General features: G+C 40.0%; 1 protein-coding gene across 6 annotated transcripts in view; it reads left to right on the top strand.

The window, feature by feature from the left end:
* TDRD7 (tudor domain containing 7) overlaps positions 1–8,461 on the top strand; it is a 47,052-nt gene extending 38,591 nt beyond the window's left edge. For 5 of the 6 annotated variants that reach the window (XM_058864776.1, XM_058864781.1, XM_058864778.1 and 2 more), the window contains exons 10-17: positions 748–950; positions 1,092–1,226; positions 2,896–2,979; positions 3,142–3,276; positions 3,611–3,721; positions 5,143–5,633; positions 5,957–6,117; positions 7,984–8,461. In XM_058864776.1, the coding sequence (XP_058720759.1) occupies positions 748–950; positions 1,092–1,226; positions 2,896–2,979; positions 3,142–3,276; positions 3,611–3,721; positions 5,143–5,633; positions 5,957–6,117; positions 7,984–8,204 (1,541 nt within the window). In that variant the 3' untranslated portion in view covers positions 8,205–8,461. The remainder of the gene's footprint in view (positions 1–747; positions 951–1,091; positions 1,227–2,895; positions 2,980–3,141; positions 3,277–3,610; positions 3,722–5,142; positions 5,634–5,956; positions 6,118–7,983) is intronic. The other variant, XM_058864782.1, reaches the window with a different exon arrangement.
* The last annotated feature ends 5,025 nt before the right edge of the window (positions 8,462–13,486 follow it).

The following is a 13,486-nucleotide window of genomic DNA, read 5'->3' as shown; positions in this document are numbered from 1 at the left end:
TGTAGTAGTTCTGTATGTGTTTGATAGATTTTGTTCAGCTCAGCTAGTCTAAGCAGACATGGGTATGCATGGAAAGAAGGAAAAGGAAGGAAGAAAAGATGTGAAGAAGAGTTTTACAGAGAATCCTTGGTATTAGAAGACTATTTTATCCTGTACCTCTGTAATGGAGCTTAATAGTTTCTGCACTTAACAAGGACGTTTTTGTCCCTTTAATATACATGAGCCTAAAGAAATAAAAGGAAACATTTAAAAATGAAGGAAATGTGTTGTGTGAAGCAATGTACACTAATACAATGTCTTTATTCATAAATGAGGTACATCTGTTGTGGCCAGATTAGGCAGTATTACTAAATATGAGCCTATTTAATTATTTTGAAGTGATTCTTCCCCTTTCAGTACTTGCATACCTGCAGGCTTCTTAGACTGGAATTTATTCACCTTTCTAAAACTAATAGACCTTTTTAACTTTTTAAAAATAGTAAATTTTAAATATGTGAAGTTGCTGTGAATGAGCTTAACTTTTTTGGGGTTGATTGGTTGGTTGGTTGTTTTTTTAATACTTGGATGCATTCCATTTTTCTCTACACATTTGCCTCAAGTCTTTCTGAGGAGGATCTTTTTTATTTTCTATTCTGCCCTGCCTCTAAAGATGTCTTTCTTTGATAAAATGGTAGAAATTAAGCAGACTGCAAGTAGTAGGGGTGCAGGACAACTTCTGTATGCAAAAAGGTACGGTGTGTCTTACAGGACTGGAGGCCTTCTGTGATGATCCTGTCCTAGTAAAGGCTGTGGAATCACAGACATGCTTCAAGATATTTGCTGTGGAAATACTGGAAAAGAGTGATACTCCTCTTCTTGTTCTCTATGACACTTCTGGAGAAGATGATATCAACATCAATGCTACTTGTCTGAAGGCATTGTATGACAAGTCCCTTGAACTGCACCTACAGGTACCATTGTCCTGTTTCCTCCTTAATCATTAAAAATCATTGACTGTTGAGATCTTAGATGGACAAAAAACAGTACTCAGAAATTTGCTAGATTTTGTGTGGGTTGTTTTTCCCTTTCTTGTCAAACTCTTACTGTTGCAGGTAGATGCACTATACACCAAAGTCAGAGTAACCAATGTTTCCTCTGATGGGAGCCTTTATTGTCAAGTGCCATCCAAAGGCTTGTCTAGACTTTCTGAAATATTGCAGAAACTAGAAGACTACTTTCTTTACAAGGTAAGGTCTGTGGTGAGGGAAGTGGTGAAGTAATGCAGCATTTCTTCAGAGAGTACCAATAATTTTCCTTGCACGTAAGTTCAAGTTTCTGTGGTAGTCATAGACTATTCAAAAAGGCTGAAAATTCTCTTTCTAGTTTGGGGGTTTTTGGGGTGCACCTTTCAGCGTAAAAAGTGTCCTTTGATGCTTTCTTTTTCACAGGCACTCTCTAAGTAACTACTTGCAACTTTCCTTAAATAGTTAGAAAAGTAACACTATGGCTCTTAATGGGAAGCTTCCAATGGAAACTGCATGAGTTTGGTATAAAACCTGTGAAAACACTGCGGAGTTTTTTTCTGGAAATTTTACATTATGAAGTTGAGGTGCATAAACAGCTAGGTCTGTACGAAGTGGCAGTAAAAACAGCATAATCAAGGTCTGTTCTTCTTAACAGGGCTTCTTTGGAGATTCAGTGGCTTTGATCTGATATATCTGATTCTGCCTATCTTGTCCTTGCATCCTTACTTTTTGAATGTTGTGGCTAGTATCAAGATAAAAGTGATGTGTAGGAGACATTTTGAAAAGTCTTAGGTTGCTTTAAATTAGGCATGTGGCAGAGAAGTCTGACATTCCACCAGCCATTTGCACATGGAACAATCTTTATTAGACTCAAGAGAATTTAGGCCAAAGAGAAGAAATCTTACGAGAATCTAATTTGTAAGAATTAAGAGAATCAATTTTGTAATTCAGCTGAGCCTGACAAAATCAAATCAAGCAAAGCAGATGCTTGGAGGTCCTGTTAGAACTGCTTGTGAAACTACTCTGCCAAAGTGTTTTAGGTGTAGAAGTTGAGCTTTAGACCTGTTGTGTGACCATCTGGAAATATTTTATACCGAACACATTTCATTTGTCGAGATTCAGTTTCAAGCAAGCCAAACACTGAAAGAAAGTGTATAAACCCTAAAATATTTAGCACCACAAAGACACTAAGGAAGGCAGCCATATATGTGTTTCAAGAGTCGTTATTCTTTGGAGAGAGTACTTGTTATTTTCTATTTGCTGCTATCAAAGAGATTGTTCTTCAGATTCTTTTAATATCAGGCTTTGCAGCTTATTTGAAGGGTTTTAGCTTATTTTGCCCAAGAATTTAAACCTAATAAGGTGTTGATTGTTCTTCAAATGGAGTTTTCCCCATACTTTTTATAGTGTTGCCATTGTCTTGTTATGTTATTTAGAATTACCATGGTGGCTGTCACCCCTATGAAACTTTCATTTGAGTCAGCAGTAAATTTGGTTTGTTATATATCTCAAGAATTTGTGTGTTCTAGAATATAAGCTAGGAGCTTCTTCAATTGTCTGTCATAGCTGTTAAGTGCTCTTGCTTTTCAAGTCAAGTAATCGGTGATTTCCTAGTCTGTTTCCAAATGTGGCTTTTCACCCCTGGCACTTCATGTTCTCCCAATTTCCCTGTAAAATACAGAGCTTGGCATTAAAAGATTTACCAGTTGGGGAAGCTTAAAGCAATGTGATAAGAACTGCTTCTAAAGCTGGAAAGACACTTTTTATTTGAAACAGAGCTTTTGCTTCTTGGTACTGTTTATGCCATGTGTTGCTTTTGAAATGGTTAGTTGAGTGCAAGACAGCACTCAAAAAGCTCTGTGCTTTTTGACTTCTGTTTTTGTATTTGCAGCAGACATCTGAGTTCAGTGTATTGCTACCTTTCTGTGGCAAAATCTGCTTGTTTCCTTCCAAAGGAAAATGGGCACGTGTAGAGGTAAGTAGTATTCAAAAAGCTGCTAGAGTTTGCCCACATAGAAATACCTCATTTTTTTGTTCAACTCAATCTGAATGTTTAGTTTCCATGAAATATTTTATACTGTGTGTGTCACTGTTGGGTTTTTAACCTCAAAATTATGTTCTTGCTTTCTTCTTTCAGATTAAAATTATTCACACTAGACGGGCACTTGATGTGCAGTTTATGGATAATGGAACAGTTGCAACTGTAAAAGTATCAGAGCTCAAAGAAATCCCACCACAATTCCTGAGAGAAGTAATTGCAATACCTCCTCAGGTATAAAGACATGTTAAAGTTAACCTGTATTCAATCTCTTGATAGTGTTTGTAGTGCTGATGCTTAAAGGTTTATGTACTGAAATTCTGTTTTGTTTCACAGCATTCAGTATTCAAGTGTATTCCATTGTGAATCTTTGCCTGAAATAAATCACAATGTAGTCCTGTGAATTGGTCGATGCTGAGTATGTGTCACGGTAGTGGATTTGCATTTTGCTCTGTCTCTTTGTTTGCCGTAAATAATTGACTCTGTCGGCATTATTCTCTGCATTGGAACTTATGGGCCAGCTTTCATGTTACTAAATTATATCTTCTATACTTAATTCTGTTCTTAGGCTTTAAAATGCTGTCTGGCAGATCTGCCTCCTAACACTGGCATGTGGACTCCAGATGCTGTACTGTGGCTGAGAGATGCTGTAACAAATTGTCCTGAATTTAGCATGAAAGTAAGTAGTCAAAATGCCTATGAGAATTGAAATCACATAGATGTGTGAAAAGCACATTGGAGGAACAACTTTAAAAGCCTAAGAACGCATCAAATTAGTTTTTATTACAGAAGTGTAACGTTAATAGTGTTTGTAAAGTTTGTAACCAGCTAAAGGACATAAATTCTATACAAAGTTCTTTTTTAGGAAATTTGTCATAAAACTTCCTTGCTTAAGCCTGTTAGAATCTTCTCTTTTCCCTTCTGCTGTGAATTTAGCAGCTTTCACAGCAGTTTTTTGCATTTTGCTGTCCAAGCCCAAATATGCAGCTAGAGGTATTTTGGCACTGATCAGAAAGAAACACTGTTGTCATGTTTCAGCACATAAAAATATGCAACTTCTGAGTTAATCTTGAATTACTGTTATGCCTCTTGAGACCAAACATTTTCTCCTTCTAATCTTTGAAAGCAGTTTTTTGTTTGCTTTTTCTAATCCACTTTGTTTTCGTATATGCTTTATATACTTAGAATTTCTCTTATCTTTGAGGTAAAGTCATTTCCATTTGCAATGTATTCTAGACAGTTTAACTAACTGAAAGCACCCTCCTGAAGGAAATCTATTACTAATTACAGATTAAATGAAAGTAATTTCCTCATAACCTTTTGATTCCAGCTACTGTCAGACACTTTGAAAAAAGTGCTTTGCAGCTTTCTGTAACCTTTCTGCTTGCTTTAGTCTAGACTTCTAGTCTGAGACTTGTACCTGTTGCACCTGGCTTTTCTAGACATCCTCTTCCAAGAGAGTTTGAGTTTGCTGCTAACTTTTGCTGTATTAAATAACAGACAGCAGATGCATGCTTTAATTGCAGAAAGTTTTTATTCCTGTCTAGGAACATCAACAGAAGAATCACAACAGGAATGTTGCATACTTTGTCAAATCAAAATTTAAGTGCTTTCCATTAATAATGTTAGCATATCTGATGATAAATAGGAAGTACTGTTATGTTATTGAAAATTATGCATAAGAGAAACTTGGAAGCTTTTTTAATTTTTTTTTTTCATCTAATTTAGTAGGCCTCATTTCCTATAATGACAGGAAGACAGTTGAAAGGACCAGGTGTTATTATTTAGTAAGTTGTTTAGATCTGTGTGGACACTGGCAACTGTACTGGCACAGTACTGAGATTGAACCTGTTGGACAGAACAGAACTCAATTCAGGTTTTGTATTTGCTTTAAATTAGTGGAACAGCTGCAGGTGCTTTTTATCTTTTTATCTGCTGTGAACAGATTATTACCTACAACTTCCTTAATATCTTTAGGAGAACACTGAGAATGTTTCTGTGCATAAATGCAATGAACTGTTGCTGCTTTAGTCTTCTGTACAAAATCAGATGTGCCTTTAATAGTTACTAACTTGTTAAAATGGTGTTTTTTGTTCTAAGGTGATTAAACAGGATGCTTCAAAAGGAATTGCGCATATTTACTTGTTTGCTCCAGCGAATTTCCCAGATGTGGATCATAGCATCAATAGACAGATCAAAAATGCAGACTTGTGGAAGCATCAGAAAGATGTTTTCTTGAGTGTGACACCCAGTGGGATTAGCTCCACAAAAGCTATGTGTGATGCTGTTTCAGCTCTACAGTTATCTAGTGGGAAGCTGGAGAAGAGTTTCCCTGATTCAGGCAGAGAACCCAGCAGTGCAGTGTCCACCATTGATATGCCTCCTCCTCTACCCTTGCCAAAGCCTGGTGACCTCATGGATGTCTACGTCTCGGTGGCCTGCCATCCCGGTCATTTCATTGTCCAGCCTTGGAATGAGCTAAACAATCTGTACGCCCTAATGGAAGAAATGATCTTGTACTACAGCAGGGCAGAAGAGAAACGTGTGACCATTGAAAAAAACAAGCTGTATGCAGCTAAAATTGGAGATGAGTAAGTAGACTCTTAAATTACTTAAAATCTTTAGAAGCAAGCTTAACTCTGCTAAGCTAGGCAAGCCTAGCTTTGCTTAGTCGGCATTGTTAACGTAGCAGATGTCCAATGATATTTGAGAGATTAAGGGAGAAAATGAGGTTGCAGTCTCTTCATGCTTCCAGATTGTAGCTGGGATAGTTCACTTTTATTCAGCTCAGTTCAGATTTGGGAAGCCTGAGACATGTTGGTTAAGATCTTTTGGTTGTGCATTATTTTTCTGGTGTTTAGACAGTGTGTGAATATGGATTCAAATGGTCTGTTCTTGTTCTCCCCCCTCTTAGGTGGTACAGGGTCATAATAAAAGGAATTCTTAGAAATGGGTTTTTGTCAGTGTATGAGCTGGACTATGGCAAACATGAGTTTGTCAGCATACAAAAAGTACAGCCACTCCTGGATACCTTCAGAAGACTACCTTTCCAAGCTATCACAGCTCAGCTTGCAGGTAGGTATCAAGCATTTGCAATTGTTTTTGTTGAAGTCTTACATCAGTGGGCATACAAGATGAGCAGAAACGTAAACTGGACAAAGTCAGAGTATTACCAAGTGTGAAAGTTATAACGTATCTGTTGAAAAGAACCTAATGTTCTGATTGTCACCGTTTACATAAAGTAAGGAATCTAGAGGCTGAATTTCCAGAGATTTTTCTGTATGTATCTTGACCCTACTGTAATTTACAGTTCACCAGTGCATATTTGGAATCTAGAGTTGCCTGAAATATATTGGTTTTCTCAAACAAACAAAAAACTCCATGAGGGAATGGGGCTTTCAATAAGCTTACTTAAGATAACTTCCTTGAGAATATGGTGCATAGAGAGCGTGCATATATATCTGAGAGAATTTAAAAAATAAAACTTGATATCTCCTTGCTGTCTTTCCTTTCAAAATTTTTCCTTCATTTCTGTGTTATGTTCAGATATATATGTCTCATCTTATTCAGCTGCTGCTTTCTGACGCTGCTTGGTCAGCACTGCTCTAGATTTCAGTCACAGAATATGCTTGTTGGAAGTGACAGGTGACAGAGTTAGTGCTCTGTGCCTTCTGTGGACTTGCTTTCTTGCACAGTGTGACTTTAGGGGTTACTTTAAACCTGGTGATGGGTGATGGATGTGCTACCACAGGCTGGGGTTCTCGGCATGCAGTGCTGTAATGTGGCTGATTTCCAGCTGTGTCTGTCTTCTGGAGGATCCAGCCCAGCAAGCCTGCAAGTCATAAGCTTTTCCTGCTTCGCTGAGTCTCCCAAGTAGCTAGTTAAGTTGCCTCTGAGATGCTTCATATTTGAAAGCAGGCCAGCTGAGCCTGGAAGATTAGTAACTATTTTTCTGCTATTCTTCCACTTTTTTCTCTCTGTTTTTGTGTCTCATGTCTCAGTCTTTGATCTGTTTCCTTGTAAAATTCCATTTGCTTCCACAATAGTCTTTCCTAGCATTAATTACCCTTTCTGAAGTATTGATTTACTATTGGCTTTTAGTTCCTTTTGTCATCTGCAGGCAGCCGTGTTCTTGTGTTGTCCTATCAGTGTCAAGCTTCTGCTAATAGTAAAAGCAAAGTATTGTCATTTTGCTGTTCTGCTTCTCTTATCCATAAAGTGGCTTTTGGGTATTCCTGCATGATATTTGAGCCCCTTGTCTAGATGCTGTACACCAGAAGTGGTCTAGGGAACTGAATCCCAAGTCTGCAGGAGACATTTATTTCTAGGTGGATTGCAGCCATATTCAACAACCCATTTAGGTTCCAGCAGACTTGACTTTGTGGGATGCTGCTCTGAAAAAAGTAAGAGCAGTTGTGAGGCATTTAGGTATAATTTCTCTTTGTTTCTGCCCTCTGTATGCCTAGCTTGGGACTTGAATGTTTGGCAGGTGTTTTAGTAACTGATACTGCTTTGAGATGAAGAAAATGTAAAGTAAGGCCAACAGACAAGTAATGCCAGCATTACTCAGGCTGAAGATAAAGTTTGTTTTTAAAGGGTCTTTAGTTTCCTTCTTGTCATGGTTCATGATAAGCCCTGGTCATGCAAGGCAGCTAATATTCTCTGAATTGCTCAGTGAGTCAGTGCATTTGCCTTTCACTTCTGCAAACACCTCCATATCTTTAGACTTCAAGAAAAAATAAATGTCCTAGTCTGTGTAATAATTAATCTTGTTTGTGTGGGAGATGAGTGAGCTTATGTTTCTATTCTAGATTTAAGTTGCATTCATTAACACTTTCAAGTCTGTTTTCTCATCTGTATTTAAACTCACACCACTTCTTTAAAAACTTAGATTAGTCTAGTATATAAATGACCTTCTGTTTTGCTTCACATTTGTCCTAGGAGTGAAAAACCAGCAGTGGTCAGAAGAAGCATCGATAGTGTTTCGGAATCTTGTAGAGAAGAAACCTTTTGTGGCACAAATACAGGCAGTTAATGACAGCACTAACTCTTGGGACCGAAAAATAGTGACTTTTCTTGTGGACACATCTCTTCCACATATTGATGCATGGATTCATGATTTTGTGTCTCAAAGTCTTGTGGAATTTTCAAAGGGTGATTAATCATCACTTCTGCAATGTAGCAGCTTAGCAATAAAATAAGTAACAGGCTTTGAACAGAAATATAACTACTACATGGCCTTGAAGACATAATGGGGATAAAATTGAAAAATCTGTGACGTTTAACAAGTTTGGGTTCTGTTAACTTCAGCTGACTTTCTGAAAATTTTCATGTTGTTTACTATTGTAATGCTAGAATATTTGAGTTAAATTATTTTAAAATTTATCAATAAAACAATGTTCAATTTTGTTCTTGTGATCATTTCCTAATTTCGGAGTGCTTTTTATCTCATAGCTATTACTCAGAGCCATTACAGAGTAGTCCTTCCTTTAACAAGTGTTCTTTATTTCTGGATTTTTTGTCGGAGGTGTGCATTGTTGTTGAGTTTTTTCCCTTTTCCTTAACTTGGTAAGCTTTGAATAGGGCCTTGTTTGGAATACTGCATTTGTGGGGTGGAGCATTCACAGAAGGGTATCACTTTGTATACTTACTGTTCTGTTTGCTGTTCTTTAGCAGTGACACCACTTTCCTGAATTCTCTGCCCCCCTCCTCACCCCAACCCCTGACCAGCTGCTAAATTCAAAGCATTCCTTTCCCTCTTCTTTGATAGCTTGTTTTCATGTATGCTTCTGAGAAACTTCAGAGGACTTCTGCTCCCCGGAGGCAGGAGAAAACAGTCCTGTAAGCGTGTAGACGGGTGCTTGAAGTCCTCTGAACACAGTATTTTCAGCCTTTACTTTAGAACCTACTTTATTTTTGGTCTTAGAAACATTTAAAGGAGGTGTAGAGATGATTATATTTCATAGTCTTCTGTCTTAATTTAAATTTGCTTGCTATAGTCCCTCTAGATTGTTAGACACAATATTAAAACTTTACATGATGAATGCCTGCAACAGGATTTTTTTCTGCTGTGCACAGCTGTGTAGTATTTCTAGTAGTACACAGGCCAAGCTAAGAAATTCTGCTATAATGCTGTTTGGAGGAGTACAGGAGACTGGACAGAAAGGGAAACAAGACTGAAAGCTGCCGTGCATGTGTAACAGTAGGGTGGGAGAGAGAAAATGCATGCAAATACTCTGAGCAAACAAGCTATTACAGCATGTAGGACATACATTTGCACTCCCTTAGTCTAATTCTGGTGGTGGTCTGGAGAAGGTCTGGGCTAAGCAACAAGGAGTCCTCTTGGAAGTCTGATGTGTGTGTCTCTCTGCCTGGATGTACACTGGGTATGGCAGAGCCCTTATGATCAGAGTGGGCAGTGATAAACAGCAAATGCTACTCTAATGCAAATTGCTACTTAACATGGTCCTCTCCATATTTAAGTGGGCTGAGGCAGGGACTCTTAAGTGTACTTGAGAGAGAGGTAGTATTAACAATGAAGATAGTAATTAGTTTTCCATATTAATCAATAGTCTTTCCATATTAATCACCCAGCTGCCATGGCAGAGAAGGTGAAGAATGCACGTGAAGGAAGCCATGTGGTGAACTACTGTAAGATAAACTTCAATGCAAAGTTTCCCTCTGTGTAGGATGGGATCTGAGTCTGAAAGTTTGAATGACGTAAGACAATAGAATGAGACAAGCACTCTCCTGAGCTCCTGAAGAGAGATTTCCTATGTCTAAGACCATATCTCACCTTCACAATTGTGCACACTGATGGCTACAAGCCATTTTCATGGTAATAGAGCATTCTGCTGGAACTAAATTAAAGTTTTGTGAGAAGTACCTGAGCTGTGCTTGCATCCTTTGCAGGCTTGAGGATCTGCTCTTTGCCAGAAGTGTATTTGTACCTCTGTACTGATGAGGCAGTTTGTGACTCTTCTACTATTGGAGAAAAGACCCTGGCAGATGTACAAGACACTGAATATAGTTTCCAAGCTTGTCTGCCGCTTCTGAAATATGCCTCATCCTCTCCTTGGTGGTTGGTGGCTGAAAAGCCCAGGTCAGAAGCAAGGACACATTCCTACAGTCCCACACATTTGTGCGGCTTGGTACTGGATTTCACAGAGGCTGCTTTGTATATTGGTAAAACAGAGTGCAGTCTGACTGATCAACAAACCCATGGGCACCACTGTTCACATGGTGAATTGTTTTGTGCATGCATGGAGCATACACCAACCCAAAGTCACTTGCACCCTGAGTTATGCTCATATGCTGTATCCAGAGGGGCTGCACTGACGTGTGTCTCCATTCCCAGGACACAGTCCCACCCCTGCCTTCAGCAGCTCCACTACTAGTCCATTACAGTACAGGTACTGCTGTCTCCTTGTGCAGAACTGTGATTTTACACCTGCTTGTAGCATTGCTGTCTTACCCCAAGTGAGATCCTGACATACATTTGCTAATTCACCTGCTAGTGCTCTTTGACACATTTCATGATCTGCTTTGAAAAACATGCAGAGGACGTTGGGCATACACAGTATTGAATGTTTTGAGATTCCTGAAGTCTCCAAGTTATGAAATAGCATAATTATTAGTCTGCTGTCCCTAGGAGGTGCTAGACATACCTGCTCTGTGGAATTTGTTCATACACACAGAATGCTGCATGGTTCTTCATTTTTTCAGCAGTCAGTGTTGCAGGGTTGTTGTGAATGGTTTTTCTGATTTCATGAATGCGTGGCACTTCACTAGGGCCGCATCCATGGCCCGTCTGAATCAGGCAGGTGGTGGAGTTACTTTCCATTCTGACAGCTATTAGAAAGGCCTCCACTGGAGCCTTGGATGCAGTTCTGGACACTGTCCTCCAGGACAGACATGGCTTAATCACAGAGAGTCCAGATGAAAACAACAACAATGTCTAGAAAGTCTGGTTCAAATGGTAGAATTTGCAGTTGGTCTGGATGGAAGAAGGCTAAGGAGGGGAACACTTTCAGAGGTTTTCACTGATAATTATTTTTATATGTAAATAAAATAAGGCATGTAAAAGCTTTAGTTGCTGGAAGAAAGGGGCACAGCCAGGGAATTCACTGGAACTCCAGCTTCACTATAAAAGCCAAAACCATGTAGGATGTATCTGCAGAAGCCCAGCTGATCACCCCTTGGAATGTGGATTTGGAATGTGTAATTATTGGGACCCCACCCAGGATAATTTTACAACCAAAAAAAGGGAATGCAGCTTTGATAAGCATGGTTTGTGGATCATCGTGATTTTTATAAAATGGAAAATGATCATTGATTACCTAGACAAAACAGATGATGATATAATAACTAAAACAAACAAAGCAGTGAACAAACAAGGCTGTGAAAAATAAGTACTTGCAAACCTCCTCTTTTCTCTTTATTCTATTTAGCTGTATTTTGTTGATTTTTAAGTTTACCTGTTTTCATCTCCCAGTGTGTTCACATCATTTTGAGGAACTCTTGTTTTGTCAGAGAAACATGAGAACCCTCTGCCGTCTCAAAATGAATTCCTTTCTCTAGAGTTTCCAATCCTGGACTCCTCTTTCCCAAAACATTTGGGAAGACTTTTGTTGCAGAGATCTTTTGTCTCTGTTTTCACCACACTAATCCTTTGTCCTCACAGTGACACATTGCACTGAATTGTGCATCAGGCAAACCTTTGAGAGCATGGGTTCTCATGTGCTGACTCCGTTAGATGAGAAAAGTGAAAAAAAATCATGCAATGAAAAAACCATCACTTTAAAACTTCATAAAGGCTGAAAGCTCCCTTTTATGTTCTTTTGTTCTTTGCTGATGTTTTCAGATTGACCTGGAATTCTTAAACAGAAGAATTGTGCTGCTCTGTGAAGTTAGAGCTTGGCTAGGGCAAGAGGAGCTGGTGACCTGAGTGGACATGCTGCAAGCATGCCAAGCCACTTCCTTGAGAGCCGCGGTGTAGTCGGGGTTAGTGAAACTGGGTGTGTTGTGAAAAGTGCTACACTGTACATTACCTGTAACATTCATTACCACAGTGTGTCACGGGAAACTGCCAAGAAAGAACTACCGCTGATGCACTGAAAAGAAATGGGCTGAGAAGCTGGCTCCATGTCTTACCTGATAGAGACAGGCTGAGAGCGTTCTAAGGGGATCAAAACACCTTGGATGAGGTTCTGGTGCCCATAAAGCTACATCTGACAGCAGCTAGATGGGATGAAAAAAAGTGGATCAAATGTATGTCTGAGTGCTAAACCAATGTGAGCTTGTAGGGAAGCTCAGTGGTGCAAGTGGATCACTTCCTGAGCTTCTCCCAGCTTGCATGCCCTGGAGAAAGGCATTTGGTAAACAGGTGGCATAGAAACTGGTATCCAGGTTTGTCTGATCTTGTACCTGTCAGGCTTCTTCAGCCTGAACAAACAGGTGTTTGGGTGAATTGGGTGTTTCCAAGCTCCCTCCTCTCTCCTGCCAGCAACTGAGATGATGCCAGTGACTTGGGCCATAATCCTGCTCACCTCAAGGAGACGTGCACTGAGCCCAGTGCTTGGCACAGCCCCTATTTGTATCCTCCATCCCCTCATTTGTCCTAGCTGGGAGCAGTATTTTCGGAGGTAACTGCAGATCTTCCTCTGAATGCCACTGGACATGGAATTTCAGTGTCAGGCAGGTCACACGAAAAAAAAAGCCGAGTACTATCTCGTGGCACCTGGGGGCATTTTCAGATGAAGGTCAGCACTAGGTCTGAGAAGTCTGGAGCTGGAGAAGCATTCAAATGGACTGGCCACCTCTGGTAAACCTGGGCTCTCTCCACTCCTTGCTTGTGGCTGCTGGTGGAGACCAGACAGCAGAGCTAAGGAGGAGCTTGGGGCTGACACTTTGTGGGAGATTTGGTAAAAAATCATTAAAGGACAGATCCATGGGGCTTTAAAGTGACTCAAAGGTGAGATAAGGGAATGGAGATTTGGCAGCAATGTTAAAATTTGATACTACAAGACTGGAAGGCAGCTCTCCTGGGCAGACTGCAGACTTGGAGCAGCTCTAGTGGCTGTCACTGAATGTATGGGGCAAACTGACAGGGAGTAAAGTAATGCACGGGATTAGTAGGTGCATTGATACAGATGGCATTTGGGGCAACGTATCTTTCAAAAAGTAGCCCATGACTGCAGCTACAGGTCCCCAGCAGTGCTGGTAGAACGGCCACCCAGCCAAAGGCCTGGGTGGCCATGACTTGGTCTGGCAGAGCCTTGAGTTCTCTCTACTCCCCCTGTTCCAGTGCTGCACCACTCCTCCCGGGAAGGAGTTTTTCCTGCCGCAGTCTTAGGGTGCTTTACAGTGTCCTGGATCTCCAAGAACACGCGTGTACGTCTTGTGGGGTTTCCCAAACTGGCAGTTTGCTGAAGCATTTGGCTCG

Source organism: Poecile atricapillus, chromosome Z (genome assembly GCF_030490865.1).
Source record: "Poecile atricapillus isolate bPoeAtr1 chromosome Z, bPoeAtr1.hap1, whole genome shotgun sequence".
Lineage (NCBI taxonomy): Eukaryota > Metazoa > Chordata > Aves > Passeriformes > Paridae > Poecile > Poecile atricapillus.
The sequence above is the reverse complement of the archived record's forward strand: the minus strand, read 5'-3'. Positions and strand labels throughout refer to the sequence as shown.